At 42.4% G+C, this 14,374-nt stretch overlaps 1 protein-coding gene across 2 annotated transcripts in view; it reads left to right on the plus strand.

The window, feature by feature from the left end:
• Positions 1–2,186: 2,186 nt before the first annotated feature.
• The window catches only part of kcnip3b (Kv channel interacting protein 3b, calsenilin), a 42,659-nt gene continuing 30,471 nt past the window's right edge, over positions 2,187–14,374 (plus strand). For both annotated transcript variants that reach the window (XM_085787377.1, XM_085787378.1), the window contains exon 1: positions 2,187–2,407. In XM_085787377.1, coding sequence (XP_085643503.1) covers positions 2,402–2,407 — 6 coding nt within the window. In that variant the 5' untranslated portion in view covers positions 2,187–2,401. The remainder of the gene's footprint in view (positions 2,408–14,374) is intronic.

Below are 14,374 nucleotides of genomic sequence, written 5' to 3' on the forward strand. Positions count from 1 at the left end.
AAGAATTTGCTGCTTTGCACTGATGTAAATGTGCTTTTATTTAATAATAAACGGTGTAGCAGTGATTTATTGACCAGCTTTAGTAATCTGGGTTTCAAGTTTTTCTATAGATCATCAGTTCTCTAACGCTCTATCAAATTAGCAACAAAAGTGATAGTGAGTTTTGTTTTGTTTGTTTTTTTGTTCTTTTTACAATAGCTTATCTTTCATATTATCATCAGATTCGTTAATAAAGTTACTGTATTAGTAGGTTAAATGGTCAGTCATCCCAGTCACCAGTTGTCTTTTTTTCCTAAAACAAAATCACTACAGCAATTGTTCACTTACCAATGAATTTTCTGCCAGTGACTGTTTGATTAATCAGAGCCAGGATCACTGCAGCTGAGCCAGATGAAAACACTAGGCCTAAGTGTCGTGAACTGGAGACAACAAGCCACTGGAAAGTTCTCCATTTAATCAATTCAACAGATCACTGAAAAGACACTGTGTCGTGCCGGAGGGGAATTTTCCACAACCTGGCAATTTAATTAAAGCAGAAGTAAGCGATCCGGTCGTTTTGGCTAACTTCCTGTCAGCGTATGGAGTTAGCAGTCCCCGCCCTGTGGTACATCACCACATTCACGCGCATCCCTTGGCTGCACACACAGAGAGGACTGCCCCTTCATGCCGTTCTCTCTCCTCATTGGATAAAGGTTGTAGGATACAAGGAAAGTTTTCTCCTCGGCTTACAGCAGAGCAGAGTGACTGACAGACCCGTGTTTCAGACCAAACACTCTATATAAGTGATTGCTGTCGGGAGATATAACTATTTAAGACTTATATTAAAGGGATAGTTCAACATTTTGGCAAATTGGCCCATTGCCATAATCGCTATAGTCATAGCAGTAGGTTTGTTACCTTTAATTGTCGGTGTAAGCTATTTTTAGAACGGAGGAGCGGAGCGGCGAGCTGCTCAGGGCTATGCTACGGAGGCTAAGGGAATTTCTTGGTTTTCCTCATCAAACTCATCAAATACACAACCTAACAACTCCAAAAGGCTGTCGTGGACAAGATGTGAGCTGCACAATCACCACGCTATGAGATAACGGAACGTTATGAGACGGAGCTGTTTTAGAGGTAAATTCATGCAAAACCGCTGATGCGCGTTGCGTTCAGGGACAGTTTTTCAGCAAGCAGACTCTGTATTTACCCTGTATTTACCTCGAAAACGGCTCCGTTTCGTAATGTTCCATTATTATCTCATAGCGTGGTGAATGTGCAGGTCACAACTTGTCCACGAAAGCGTTTTGGAGTTTTGGGATTTTGTATTTGATGAGTTTGATGAGGGAAACCAAGAAATTCCATTAGCCTCCGTAACGTAGCTCTGAGCAGCTCGCCGCTCCGCTCCTCCGTTCTAAAAATAGCTTACACCGACAAATAAAGGTAACGAACCTACTGCTATGACTATAGCGATTATGGCAATGGGCCAATTTGCCAAAATGTTGAACTATCCCTTTAACACAAACATTCTGCTTACTCCTGCTTTAATACCTTATTAACGGGTTGTCACTGATCTGTAAAACAGAGCTATAAACCAGCCAATATAATCTTTGTAAGCGCTGAAGTAGGCCTAGTCCATTTAGGCCTATTCTGTGTGATCACCAGATGTGACATTTCCCCACGGTGGCCCTGAAGGCCAAATCACAATGGCAAATCAGACATTTCACAAAACACAAAAACATTTCAGAACACAACAACATTTCCGAAAACACAACGACAATTTCACAAAACCAGCCCAGTCTCTTCACTCCTGGCATCCACACTTGTGCTACACAGTGTTGGTTAGCTCCACTGTGTTTTTCTTGATTGACTTCTATCCAATCACAAGAAGTAGCCTATTGTCCCTACCCTTTCTGTAATCTGAAATGTTTTGTGTTTTGTGAAATGTTGTTGTGTTTTGTGAAATGTTTTGTGTTTTGTGAAATGTCATGTTTTGTGAAATGCATTGTGTTTTGTGAAATGCATTGTGTTTTCTGATTTGCCGTTGTGATTTGGCCTTCAGGGCCACCGTAGGGGGTTTCCTGATGTTCCAGCTCATCATTTTTCTCCAGGTGACCGCCTGCACGTGATGTTGTAAGCCGATACATTAGCAGAATGAAACCCAGTCCAGCCTGTTGACTCTGTCCTCACACATCATCAGCCTGTAACAGATCCAAGTCCACTTGTTTTCTCTCTGGCTGTTCCTCTCACTCCGCCCCACCCCCTCCGTTTCTCTTACTCTGTGTGTGTGTGTGTGTGCGCGCGCGCGCGCGCGCATTCCATCGCATCCAGCGGAGTGGCAGTCGGAGGTTGAGGGTCCGCGCAGAGAGGACACGATCAGCAGAGAGCAGCCATCGGTGCCGCCGCAACAACACGAGAAATCATGCAGGTAGGACACACATTAGCCCCGCGTCCGCCGTGCGTCCTTCACTAACACCTCACACTTGACTGATGATTCTCTGCAGGTGGGAAAAAACAAACAAAAGAGCGTTGAAGTTAAAATATCAGCGTGGATGTGCCAGTCAGGCAACTTGTGGCTACAGTGTTGTTCTGATTTTCCTCCACGAACCTCCGCGGCTCATTCGCTCCCACTTTTTGCCCTACAGAAGAGCAGCTGAGTTTGGGAGTGAAGTTATGTAATTGCCGCCGTGCTGGAGGCTGGGGGCAGGAGGCTGGAGGATGGAGGAGTGGAGGAGTGGAGGCTGGGGGCTGGAGGCTGTCTGTAGAGGGGGAGCTCCTCTTTGGGCGCGCAAGTGTCACTTGGCATCACGTCTGCTGCGCGACTCTTCTGCCTCTCGCTCCGCCAGTTGCTTTTTTTTAAGCGAGTGTGTTTTCTCTGTGTGGTTTGTATTGTGATGGAGAGACCACCTCGTGTGGAACCAAGCGAGTTTGCGCGTGATTTTGTAGTCTGGGTTAAAATCCACTCGGTCTGCCTCTAATCCTCAATTCTTGGAAGAGGAGAGAGAGATTGTGTTTGTAATTCTGTGCTTGTTCTTGCTTGTTGATGAATCAATTTTAGCAGGTCGGTCTTCTGCAACAAGCCCCCTCCCGGTATACATCCGAGCTAATATAGCCTACTATTTAGTGGAAGCTCAGCCTCCCCAAAGTCACTTTGAACACCTTGCAAAGGCAAAGCTCATTAATATGTCCACAATGATCTGCTCCTGGCTGTGTTCCCCCCTCTGTGCATGTTTCTCACGCTGCGCTGCGAAACAACAAAACCTGTTACTGTTGCTGAATTCATTCTCAGACACTTGTGAGTGTGTGGATGCAAGCAGAAGATGACTGACAGGAGAAATATTGATATTTAGGGTCGTGCTAGACTAGAACAAATGGTGTGTTCCTGCACACACTCACCTATGGATGCACACAAACATCTGACAGCTGCATGAACACACACAGGACTCAGGTTTGAGGTTTAGAGTTACAGGCAGGATGAGGCAGAGCTTCTCTAGGAGTGATGAGACTCATCATCATCAATCCTTCAGCCAGTCGCAGCAATCAATTGATCAATCACCCAAACATAATGAGATGGAGGGTTGAGGTCTCTGGGCATAAACATGTCATAGATGCTTTTTGTTCTAGATGCGTGTGCACTTTTTTTTCAGGTGTTCACATCTTTGACTCATGTTGTGTAACTACTGGATTCAGTCAGTGGCTTCAACAAACTGTTTTCATTATCATTCATTGTACAAACTGGTTTTTCATTCATTAATCAGTGAATTGCAGCATGCAGCAGTGTTGAACAGAAAAAACGAGGAAATATTAACATTCAAGAATAAGTGACTCAGGTTGTCCACATAGTTTCCTCTCAACTGATCATTGCAGCTCCATCACCATTTTATATTTCAAATGATTAACAGAAAGAGTCCAAGGTGATGACTGGATTTTACAAACTGTCCTTACAAATGGAACAATATTCAATCCACTATCACAAAAGATCATGAGCAGCAGCACATTCTCACATTGAAGAAACTGAAATTGAATATTGTCTTGCAAATTTGCTTTTCAAAAATGACAAAGAACTAACGATCTCAATTTTCTACAGCTCCACTCCTGTGAATGTTAAATGTAAGTCAAACTTAACACTGGGAACAATATGTGAGGGAAAATGTAGGAGAAAGGCTGACTGCTGCAGCAGCTCTCCTTCAGCATTTAGACCCCCCCTGCCCCCCACCCCCCTTTTCTCTGGCTATTGACATGCAGGTGTTGGAATTAAGTCACGCTGTGAGGAAACTGTGTGCTGATATTTTAGTGTGTGACTCACTTGAGTTTATTTTTTGCTGAAGAATGAGTGTATGAGCAGTCGGGGTTTGCAGTTGAAGTCATTTTCACTGAGATCAGAGTGGTGCCATCACCAAGAGTCCTAACATAGTTTTATACGCAGTAAAACAGTGTTATATGTCTGATTCATCATCAGCCTGAAACAACAGTCAGTGTGTTCCAGGAATGACTTTGTGTTTTTGTGAGGTCTTGAATTGACTTGATTTAGTGATCCCATTCCCTCCACCCCCACTCCTTATGACTGGTACCTCCTCACTGTGTCTTACTGTGTCTGCTTCCTGTGTCAGGAGCAGCCTGTGAAGTCAGAGACGGGTTTTCATGCCACCACAGCGCATCTAATGACACCTCAGGACCATGTGGACTGAAGTGAACTGTAACATGTGGTTTCTGCTCCAAGTTTGTGACATTAAAGGAAGACTTCTCCTTTTCAGATCAAATAAAAAAGTTACATGGATGTAGTTTTGGTTGTACAGTATAAGTATGTTGTTTGCCCACCACTGAGCTCTGTACATGAAGTGGAGTGAAGCATATCAGAATCAGAGTCTCTTTATTGACATAGCTTTAACAACAAAACGGAGGTAGTGTGACCTGCCCTGAGCGGGTTTTGAACCCGAGTCTTCTGCTAACTGTTTCGCCAAGAGGCCAATGGCCACTTGGCAAGTGGGTTAGCATATCTTTTATGGGTGAGTGAGTTTAACTTCAGTGCAGCTGACCACCGCACGCTGTCACTTCTCCTTACTGGTAGCCTGTGACTGTGACTATACCCGCAGACCCCTGTTACAGTAGCAGCTCTCGATTCAGTGCAGTTTAAAGTGCAAGTAAAAAGTATAAGTTCATATACCCATATATGTATATGGAGATGGATATGGAAATTCTTTAATACTGACAGTCATAAAGAGCAGGAACTGTAATGCTTGTCTCTGGTGTCTGAGTGGTTACAACACAGCCCATATGGAGTCAATGAGCCCTGAAGCAGGAGATCATCTGCTCAGCTCCCAGTCCAGTCCGTCATGTATTGCTTGTCAGTCTCCCATTGTCTCTCCCTGTTTCCTGCATTTCACTGTTACTCTCACTATCGCTCCTATAAATTCTGTAATATTCGCCTATCCAAGGCGTACCCAAAGTAAATTGAATGCTGTTCTTGAACTGTTTGGAGAATATGGATGGGCTTGGTCTCTTTTGAAAGGTAACACTCTGAAGTTTTTCCCCAAACTGAAATAATCACTATAAGTGCTATTATCATTGAGTAATCTAAGTTGGAACACACTGAATTAGAATGTTTTTATTCTCGCCTGAATTTTTTTGTTGCAATCAGATGCCTGAAGATGAGTGTAGCTGAGAATTTTAGCTGGAAAACACAATGGGACCACAGCATGAAGCCTTACCTGGCCCCAGTTTGATAACAATCCTGCTAAAAATTAGTATTTTACACATGTTTTTCTAAGTGTATATCTAGGCGTTTTCCTAAAGTTGCCATTGAGAAACAATACATGCGCCAAAGTGCAGCATTTGCATAGTTACGCATGAAAATGGCAGTGCTGCCTTTTCCCAGGGACCGTGAATGCAGCACATCGTTTTTTTCGGAATTTCATTGGCTATTCAATGCATCAGTTGCCATCGGGATCGGTTCCTATTGGCTGAAGCCATTCAGCGCTGTCGGAGGGGATGTTCCTCATCAGACACAGCCACTCATTCGCTATTGCAGGCGGCAGCCGGGGACAGGGAGCTTGTGATTGGTCGAGTGAGCTGTCAATCGAAAGGTCAGAGTGCAGCGCCATTTTGTGAAGTGAAATAAACATTGTTTTCATGTAAACGCCGGACTTATGAGGAGAAATCAAGGGGGCAGTTGTCGGTCTGAGAAGTGAAGCTCACTTCCGCGTTCAAAAAACTGCAATCCCCTGGGCTGTCGCTGGGGGCTGGCTCCAGAAGGGAGCAACTCCAATTGAGCCCCATGTTAAAATAGCCGATTTTACAGCTTAAAAAAACATATTTACAGCCTGGTACATCTTATTTTTTTGGTCTCAACCGATAGTTTCTAACCCCGCACACACTCTGAGGGGGGTGAATTTTTTTAAAACTCTACCGTTTTACTATTATTAGGTTTAAAGTTCTGGCCAATTAGGGCGCAGAACCGTTGAGTGACAGGTCCGGCGACCGCTGCTTCGAGGCCAGTGGGCGGGCTCTCGGCCGGCTAACGGCCGCACCGCTCCAAATATGGCAAGTAGAATCCAACATGGCGCGGCTCAAACCCCCGTAGTAGCGGCACAAAACAGACTCCCCCAAACCAATGGGTGACGTCACAGGTGCTACGTCCATTCTTTTTACAGTCTATGGGAGAAATAAACGGATTTACTGGATATACAATGCGTAATTTCATAAGATGCAGCAGCGGGATGAGGCTATCTACCGGTACAACCGTGTGTTTTGGACTAAATACTTTACTGGATTGGATTTACTGGACTTTTCTGAATGTAACGACACCAAGTTTGTGGGGAAACCCTGTGATCCTGAGCCTGCCCTGACACAAATCGTGAGTTATATCGGCTTTTTACGAACTTTGTTAGCATGTTTATAGTCTGATTCGAGTGTTGCTGTGATGATTATATTTAGGAATGGTCGGCATATCTTTAATCACAAGAGTTTTAGCTTTCCAACGATATGTGGCATGACTATTTCAAGTGACTGGTGACATCCTCTATGACACCTCCCTGTTTAAAACCCCCCCGGGGGCCCGTGGGCGGGCCGTTGGAGCGGTAACTGGTTAAAAACGTCCAAAACATATCATTTAAATGTAGCTTGAAAACATGGCTGATCACACTCAGCTCTGAGATGCTGCTCTTGTGTCCAGCATCAGTCCTATGAGTCTGGATGGAAATATCTTGTTCTGTTGGGAACAAGTATTGTTCTGTTTGTTTTGGACTTGTTACTTTTTTTAGGTTTGAGATATTAAAGGGATAGTTCACCCTAGAATGATATTTCGCTCATTATCTACTCACCCTCATGTTGACTAAGGGCTGGAAGAATTTTCAGAGTCCACCGTCCCTTCTCTGAGTTACAGGGGGTCTTGGCGTAGCAATGCATTTCAATGCAATGGTTGCAAAGGGACACCAGAGCTCTTCGTAAAAAAGCACACACAAAAAAACATCCAAATACCTCCATGATGCTCGTATGTAATGTCCGTCTTGTGCTGAAGCCCCAAATTGCGTAATTGTCCCGAAAAAAATTAAATAAGTCTATATTTTAAGCTTGTTTGTAGCGGAAGCTTATCGAAGCTCCTCTTCCTGGTCCGTCCAAATCTCGCGTGATTTGCGCCGGCGTCAGTGCGGTTACTGCGAATCACGCGAGATTTGGACAATTACGCAATTTGGGGCTTCAGCACAAGACGGACATTACATACGAGCATCATGGAGGTATTTGGATGTTTTTTTGTGTGTGTTTTTTTACGAAGAGCTCTGGTGTCCCTTTGCAACCGTTGCATTGAAATGCACTGCTACGCCAAGACCCCCTGTAACTCAGAGAAGGGACGGTGGACTCTGAAAATTCTTCCAGCCCTTAGTCAACATGAGGGTGAGTAGATAGTGAGCGAAATATCATTCTAGGGTGAACTATCCCTTTAATGTTTCATGGTGTCTGTTTTTCAGTGTGTGAGGTTTGATTCGCCGTCACTGGGGGCTGCTGCTCCGGGACAACAGATGGAAATGAGCTTCTAGCTTCTGTATATCTGGCACTGTGCATTGTGTCTGTTAGATAAACAATAGAAATCAAATGAATAGATTAATTAATGCAGACATGGTCTGATGAGGCACAGAACATGTGTTAGCTGTTGCTGTGGTGATTGATGAAACATGCTGATGTATAAATCAAACCCTGAGCTGTAGAGAGCGTCTCCCATTAACGTCTTGCTTCAGGCATAAAGAGAGAAGGATTTTTGATAGGATTTGCTGACAGTAACAAATATTATCATGGATATGAATGCCATCCTTTAACTTCTTTTACATTTGCAGGACAGTTTTAGCAACCTTTAAAATTCCTGTAGGTGAAGGATGGAACAGCAGAGAGCAGAGAGCAGCTGCTTTATTGAACATATTGTTGTGTGAAAACTGACTCTTTTCTGTGATTTATTTTTTTCCTCTGTGAGTCTTCTAACTTAAACAACACAATACGTTGTTTGTCCTTGCCCTCTGGACTGTGTTTTACAATCCCAACCCGCTGCTGTTGTTCAGCAGGACGCCATATTTCACATGGTGTTTTAGTGTCTGTCAGAAAATAAACCAGTTTTATGACAGTGGTTTGGGGTCTTGGCCGTCATGGTTACAACGTTACTGACATGGAGCAACACTGACTGTTGTCAAATTGTCTCTGTGACATCACAGGTCCTGCAGCTACTTGAGGGACTGGTCATTTGATCGACATGTATTTTGCTAAAACTGATTTTGTCATTTCTAATGTGGTAAATCAGTACATCAGCAGAATATTGAAATGCAGAAATGTTTATTATCTTGTAGATGTCTTTTTTTGTTATGTATCCAGCAGCTTCTCAAATGTGAAGACTAGTGTCACTACTAGTGCTTGACATCAGAGTGACTTCTGGGTCTGCAGCCATCTACTTGAATTCAGTCATATAACCTTTTGCTCCTTCTCTGCCACCGTGTTCCTCCAAGAAATGTTGTCTGGCATCGGCATCACAGTCCAGATTGTCCTCCTCTGGTTGCTCGATCCCTCTTTATCTTCAAGAACCTCCCAGACTCATCTTCTCTGGGACCTCTAACACCCTGACATGCCTATTTCTCACATGTACACCTCTTTACTTGAAGTGCTGGCACTAGTGAACATTCAGTGCTTTGTGCTGAAGCCTGAGTAGTGTCACTTTGGATAAAAAGCATCAAATGAGTAAAGGAAACTGAATACCTTCAGTTTTGCATGACTCACCAACTATTTCCTTGGGCTACAGGAAATTATAATTTTACTGTTTTTTCACTGTCACATCAGTGACATTTGATGGACAAAATAATTGATCAAGAAAATAAATCTTGTTTAATCAATATCTTCTAGTAATGTAGTCATTTAATTCTATTATGTGTTCAGTTATTGGTTCTACCAGCAATAGTGATAGATGATATATCTGTTCATTTATACACTGCTGAACACTCCAATCTGTTGTTGGAATATTGGTTTTTAGGGTGGAAGAGCCATCCCACAGTTTGTTATTGTGAGGGATTTGATTGAAACCCCTTCAGAACTGTGCTAAAGATTAAGACAGTGAGTGCAGGTTCAATGTGACTGTAAAGTCAACCTAAGTATTTTAGAGTGGACGTTTCCCTTAAGAGACTGATGTCTGAGTCTGATGCTGCAGTTTTTCCACAGAGCAGCGTGTCAATCAAAGCAGTCACACGCAGTCAACCTGCACAGATCAGTGATGCCACAGCAGACAGGCTGACGGCAACACACACACACACACACACACACACTGCATTGTGCAGCACCCGATACAGTGTCTGAGAGACCCACCTGTTCAATGGGTGGAGTGATTGGTTGATTTAGACTCATTAAATAATTTAGCAGGTCTGGTAACTGTATCCAAATGGGAATGGGCACTGCTCACTTCTGATCCAACATCAACACCAAACTCAGAGAGAAGAGCTTCTCTTCACAGCACTGCAGTAGAAAAACAAGGATGTAAAGACTTTGTAGCTTAAACATAAAACTGCCATTCTTGCTGAAATCCTCATTTTATCTCACAGTACTTTCATTTCCTCTGGATCTGGGCTTTCAAAATGAGGCATATTTATCATTGTAAATTAGCTCTGATATGGTAAAGACCAGTCCAAATGGAGAATTTCTTTTGTGAGTTAGTGTGCATAAAGAAACACACACTCAGTGCTAACATGACTGTACTGAGTGAGGCACAATATTATCGACCCAGAGGGTGAAAATGCAGTGAGCTGAAGAGATGCTGCTGTAACATATCAATCATGGATCAATTACAATTACACTTGTCATTGGACAAACACTTGTATAAAAGAACCATTGTTCCTGTCCCACTCCATTTGACTCCCTGATGAAGGCTAGACGCCGAAACGCGTCGGAGTTTTTAATTGTCATGTTGACCATGCCATAATTTAATAAAGGCATTTTATAGGTAAGAGAGTGCCTTGGAATTGTTCTTTTGTTTTCTCACATCATTGATCCCTTTCCAAAGAGCACCTCTTTTTAAACAACGAGTCCACGAAGCGCTCCTTTGTTTGAAGATTTTTTGGATCAATTAATGTTGTGATGTTCATACATGGTATCTTTATTATCTGTCAATATACCTACTGACGTGTACCAATAGGAATAACAGATGTGTTTGGCATGGGCTGGAGATAGATAGATGGAGAGAGAGAGAGAGGGGGAAGGAGAGAGAGAGAGAGAGATGATAATTGAAACATGGCTCCTCTGTTGCTTGGAGCCTCCCCAGAGTATTAATTCTTTCTCCACATGAAGGCTCACACATCAATATAAAACTCTTTCCACACACAAACACACACATGCACACACGCTCACACATACACACACAGCATGCAGTCCATATGGAGGTGCCATCCTCCCACAGACACACTGATTCACACTGACAGCCATACTGAGAGGCTCAAGCAGTCAGGACACAAATAGTATCAGCTCTGGACCATCAGCCTGCTCACATATTTTCTTCAGGATGCAAGAGCCGCACTAAGCACCGCCACATCGAAAAGAATATGTACTGTCATGAAGATATTCTCTATCCACTTACAGTTACGGCTGTGACTCTGTTATTTCATGCTACAATCTGAAAACAGAAGGCATCTCAGTTCCCAAGTCTGGCTCTCGAACCACCATGCAGCATCTGTGAAGACATTTTTCTGTTGACAAGTGACTCAACTTGTTTTTGTTTTACTTAAACTTCTTCTCTTCTCCTTCAGCTGCACCCTAGTAATAATGTCTAGTGTCTAATTGCTACAAATTATAACAGGAGCAAAGGAGGAAATCAGATGAAAATTGTGTATGATTATGTCCACAGTACACAGGTAGCTCTTTATAAAAAGCATAGGAAACCATACACCAAAATTTTAAACCACACAATAAATGGACATGGAAAAGAATAGAGGTCTCTCATGTCACACTTGGGTTGGTGTGTGTCTGATGTGTAAGAGCTGTGAAGAGAATTGGGTGTATTTATAGTCTATGCACTTATTGCTCATATATTTCATATATTTATCAGAATCAGAATCAGCTTTAATGGCCAAGTATGTGCACACATACAAGGAATTTGACTTTGACTCTGATTTTGCATTAGTCTCTGTACATACATATAAAAAGACCTACAGAACAAAGACAACAACAACTGAACATTAAGTTAAAGAATACAAACATAGTTAAATAAAGTGGTCAGGGGCCAGACTGTACTGTACAATAGTGGTGCAAATAGACAATGAGGTAGTGCCATGAAATAAATAGTAATGAATATGTAGTATGAATGATATGTACATTCACACACATCTGCACCTTAGATGTCCTCACAAACATAGAATAACTTTAATCTTCGATATCTGAGTTTTAATTCTTAGGTTTCTTCAAGCTATTGGAAATTAATCAGAGTGATACTGATTGGAAAATTACCCGGGGTTGTGAATTCATTAATATGTCGTTATTATGTAATTATTAGTTCTGGCAATGGCATTTTTACAACCTGCCTATGATTCAGGTCGTAATTTTAGTGAGAGAAATGTGTTACAGTAAAAGAAGGAAGTCAGTTATAGAAAAGATAGAAATCTGTTTAAAGTCCCTTTTCCCCTGGACTTCCAGGGCTTTTGATGGCAATAGAAAATGGTACGATCGACATTCTCTCCCAGGTCATATAACATTGCAGTGGATGTGGGGATTTAACCACTGGCCAATTCCAATACATTACATAATACCAATACCTGAGTGTTGTTAATTGATAAATAAGTTGTTGTTTACTTCAGGAAAATGTGGCAGATGATAAGAATATGTTAGGTCTGGGGCGGTGTTTAGCTCAGAGCGCCCGTGGAGGCTATAGTCCTCACTGCAGGCGACCCCGGTTCGAATCCCGTGCCGAGCGGCCCTATCCTGCGTGTCATTCCCCCTCTCTGCCTCCTATTTCCAGTCTCTCTCTGAACTATCCTGTCAATTAAAGGCAAAAAAGCCCCTAGAAATATATATATATATATAAAAAAAAGAATATGTTAGATCATTAGAAAGAACTGACTGGTGACTGGTCAGTTTTGTCTGTGACAGAACAGTTTATAGGTCTAAATACTTTGACCTAGCAACTTTATAACAGTAGTGATAAAGGCAGAGTTTTAAGAGACTATTACAAAATCTGAACGTGAATTGGATAAATAATGCTCAAATTGATATACCATGCTCTGGAATAAAAACAGGACCCCCCCCCCATAGCAACCTAGTTTAATTCAGACTGAGAAAAAGTCTGTGAAAATATGATCTAATATTCTATACTGTATGTAGCGGAACATGAGAAGTAGACACACTGTATCTCCACCATGGCCTGGTATATGTTAATCACATCTAACTTATTAATGGCCACTCCCATCCACTAATAGGACATTGCACAACTACATCTCTCTCTCTCCTTCTCCCTTCTCCATCAGTGTTTCCATCTTTTCCATCCCACGTTGTCGCTAAAATTACATTCATGATGCCTCAGCTGCTCTAATTCTGTCAAAATTACTTCCATCTCAAATTGGCTTTATTGGCATGACCATCATGACCAAAAACAGTGTTGCTAAAGTAGGTTGTGCACGATTAGGAATATTTAAGACAGGGGAAACATAATAACAAAGGGTTACACAGACAAATAGTGGGCCTTTGGGGAAAATGTGGCCCTCCAACAAAAGTTTACAAAGTGACAAATGGTGTCACACCCTGATTTATCATGAATAGAAGAGGCTTGTATACATCTAAATGAAGATGACCTCAAAACATCTAATTAGAGTCAAGAATTTGCATTAAGTTTACTTTTCCTCTGACTTTATTTGAGTTGGTCCAGACTGTGTGTGTGTGTGTGTGTGTGTTGGTACAGTGGGATAAAGAGCTCATGTAATGAGGCTGGAGTTCACGCTTCATGTAAATCAACATGCAGTGAACGAACAACATGGGTGACTGATGTTTAATAATTTATGCCAGCGCATAGAGATGTTCACCGCGTCGCTGCTCTGTGTTTGCTTTGAGCGTTATGGGTATATGCTCTGCATTATGCGTGTGTGTGTGTGCTTCAGAGGCACACATTACAAGAGGGAAGTGCTGCCCCAGGACAAAGCCAGCTGAAGCGTTAAGAAGGAATAGAAGATAAAAAGTAGTTGAAATTGCATGTGCGTGCGTGTGTGTCCAGCAGTCCATGAATAAGAAAAGCTAATATAACGCTGAATGATCTTGTGTTTACATTGTGTCTGGCCGCATCTGTTTGTCTTGCGGCCTTCTCTTTCCATTTTATGACTTCCACTGAAAAGCCCTGCTGGAAACCATTGTTTTTTCTAATCTACTCCTCTGTGAGTCAGTCAGTGCTCAGCTCCGTCCCGACCTTTGTTCACGTTACTCTGTGCTGCTCCACTTCTGATATGTGGATAAATAGATGTTGGTATAATTGTTTCCGTCATCTCTTTCTATTCCGCTGTGTTGCCATTACATTTGAGCCAGTGTTTGTGTTGAGTGTAATGAGTGTGGATTTCCACTCTTCTCCTTCCTTTCTCGTCTTTGCTCTTTTTATCCGTCTATTTGTGTGGAAGATGTACAGAAATAGCCTGGCAGATGTGTTCGCCAGTAAAATGCTTTCATATCTTCATCACCTCCGTCCTCCCGTCCTCTGGCCGTCCTTTGCCCTTCTTCTCAGATAGGCCACAATTCATTATGGTAATTGACTTCAGTTCTTAAAGGAACACTTGTTCCCTCACATCTTTTTCCTTTTCACTCCCCTCTCTATTTTTCCTTTCTCGTTCTCTCTCACTGTCTTTGAGTATACAGGATTTGCATGGTCAGACTCCTGTGGGATCAAATAGCCGTTTAAAATCCTGTGTGT

This window comes from Trachurus japonicus, chromosome 9 (assembly GCF_045865225.1).
Source record: "Trachurus japonicus isolate A0001 chromosome 9, Traja_1.0".
In the NCBI taxonomy this organism is placed as follows: domain Eukaryota; kingdom Metazoa; phylum Chordata; class Actinopteri; order Carangiformes; family Carangidae; genus Trachurus; species Trachurus japonicus.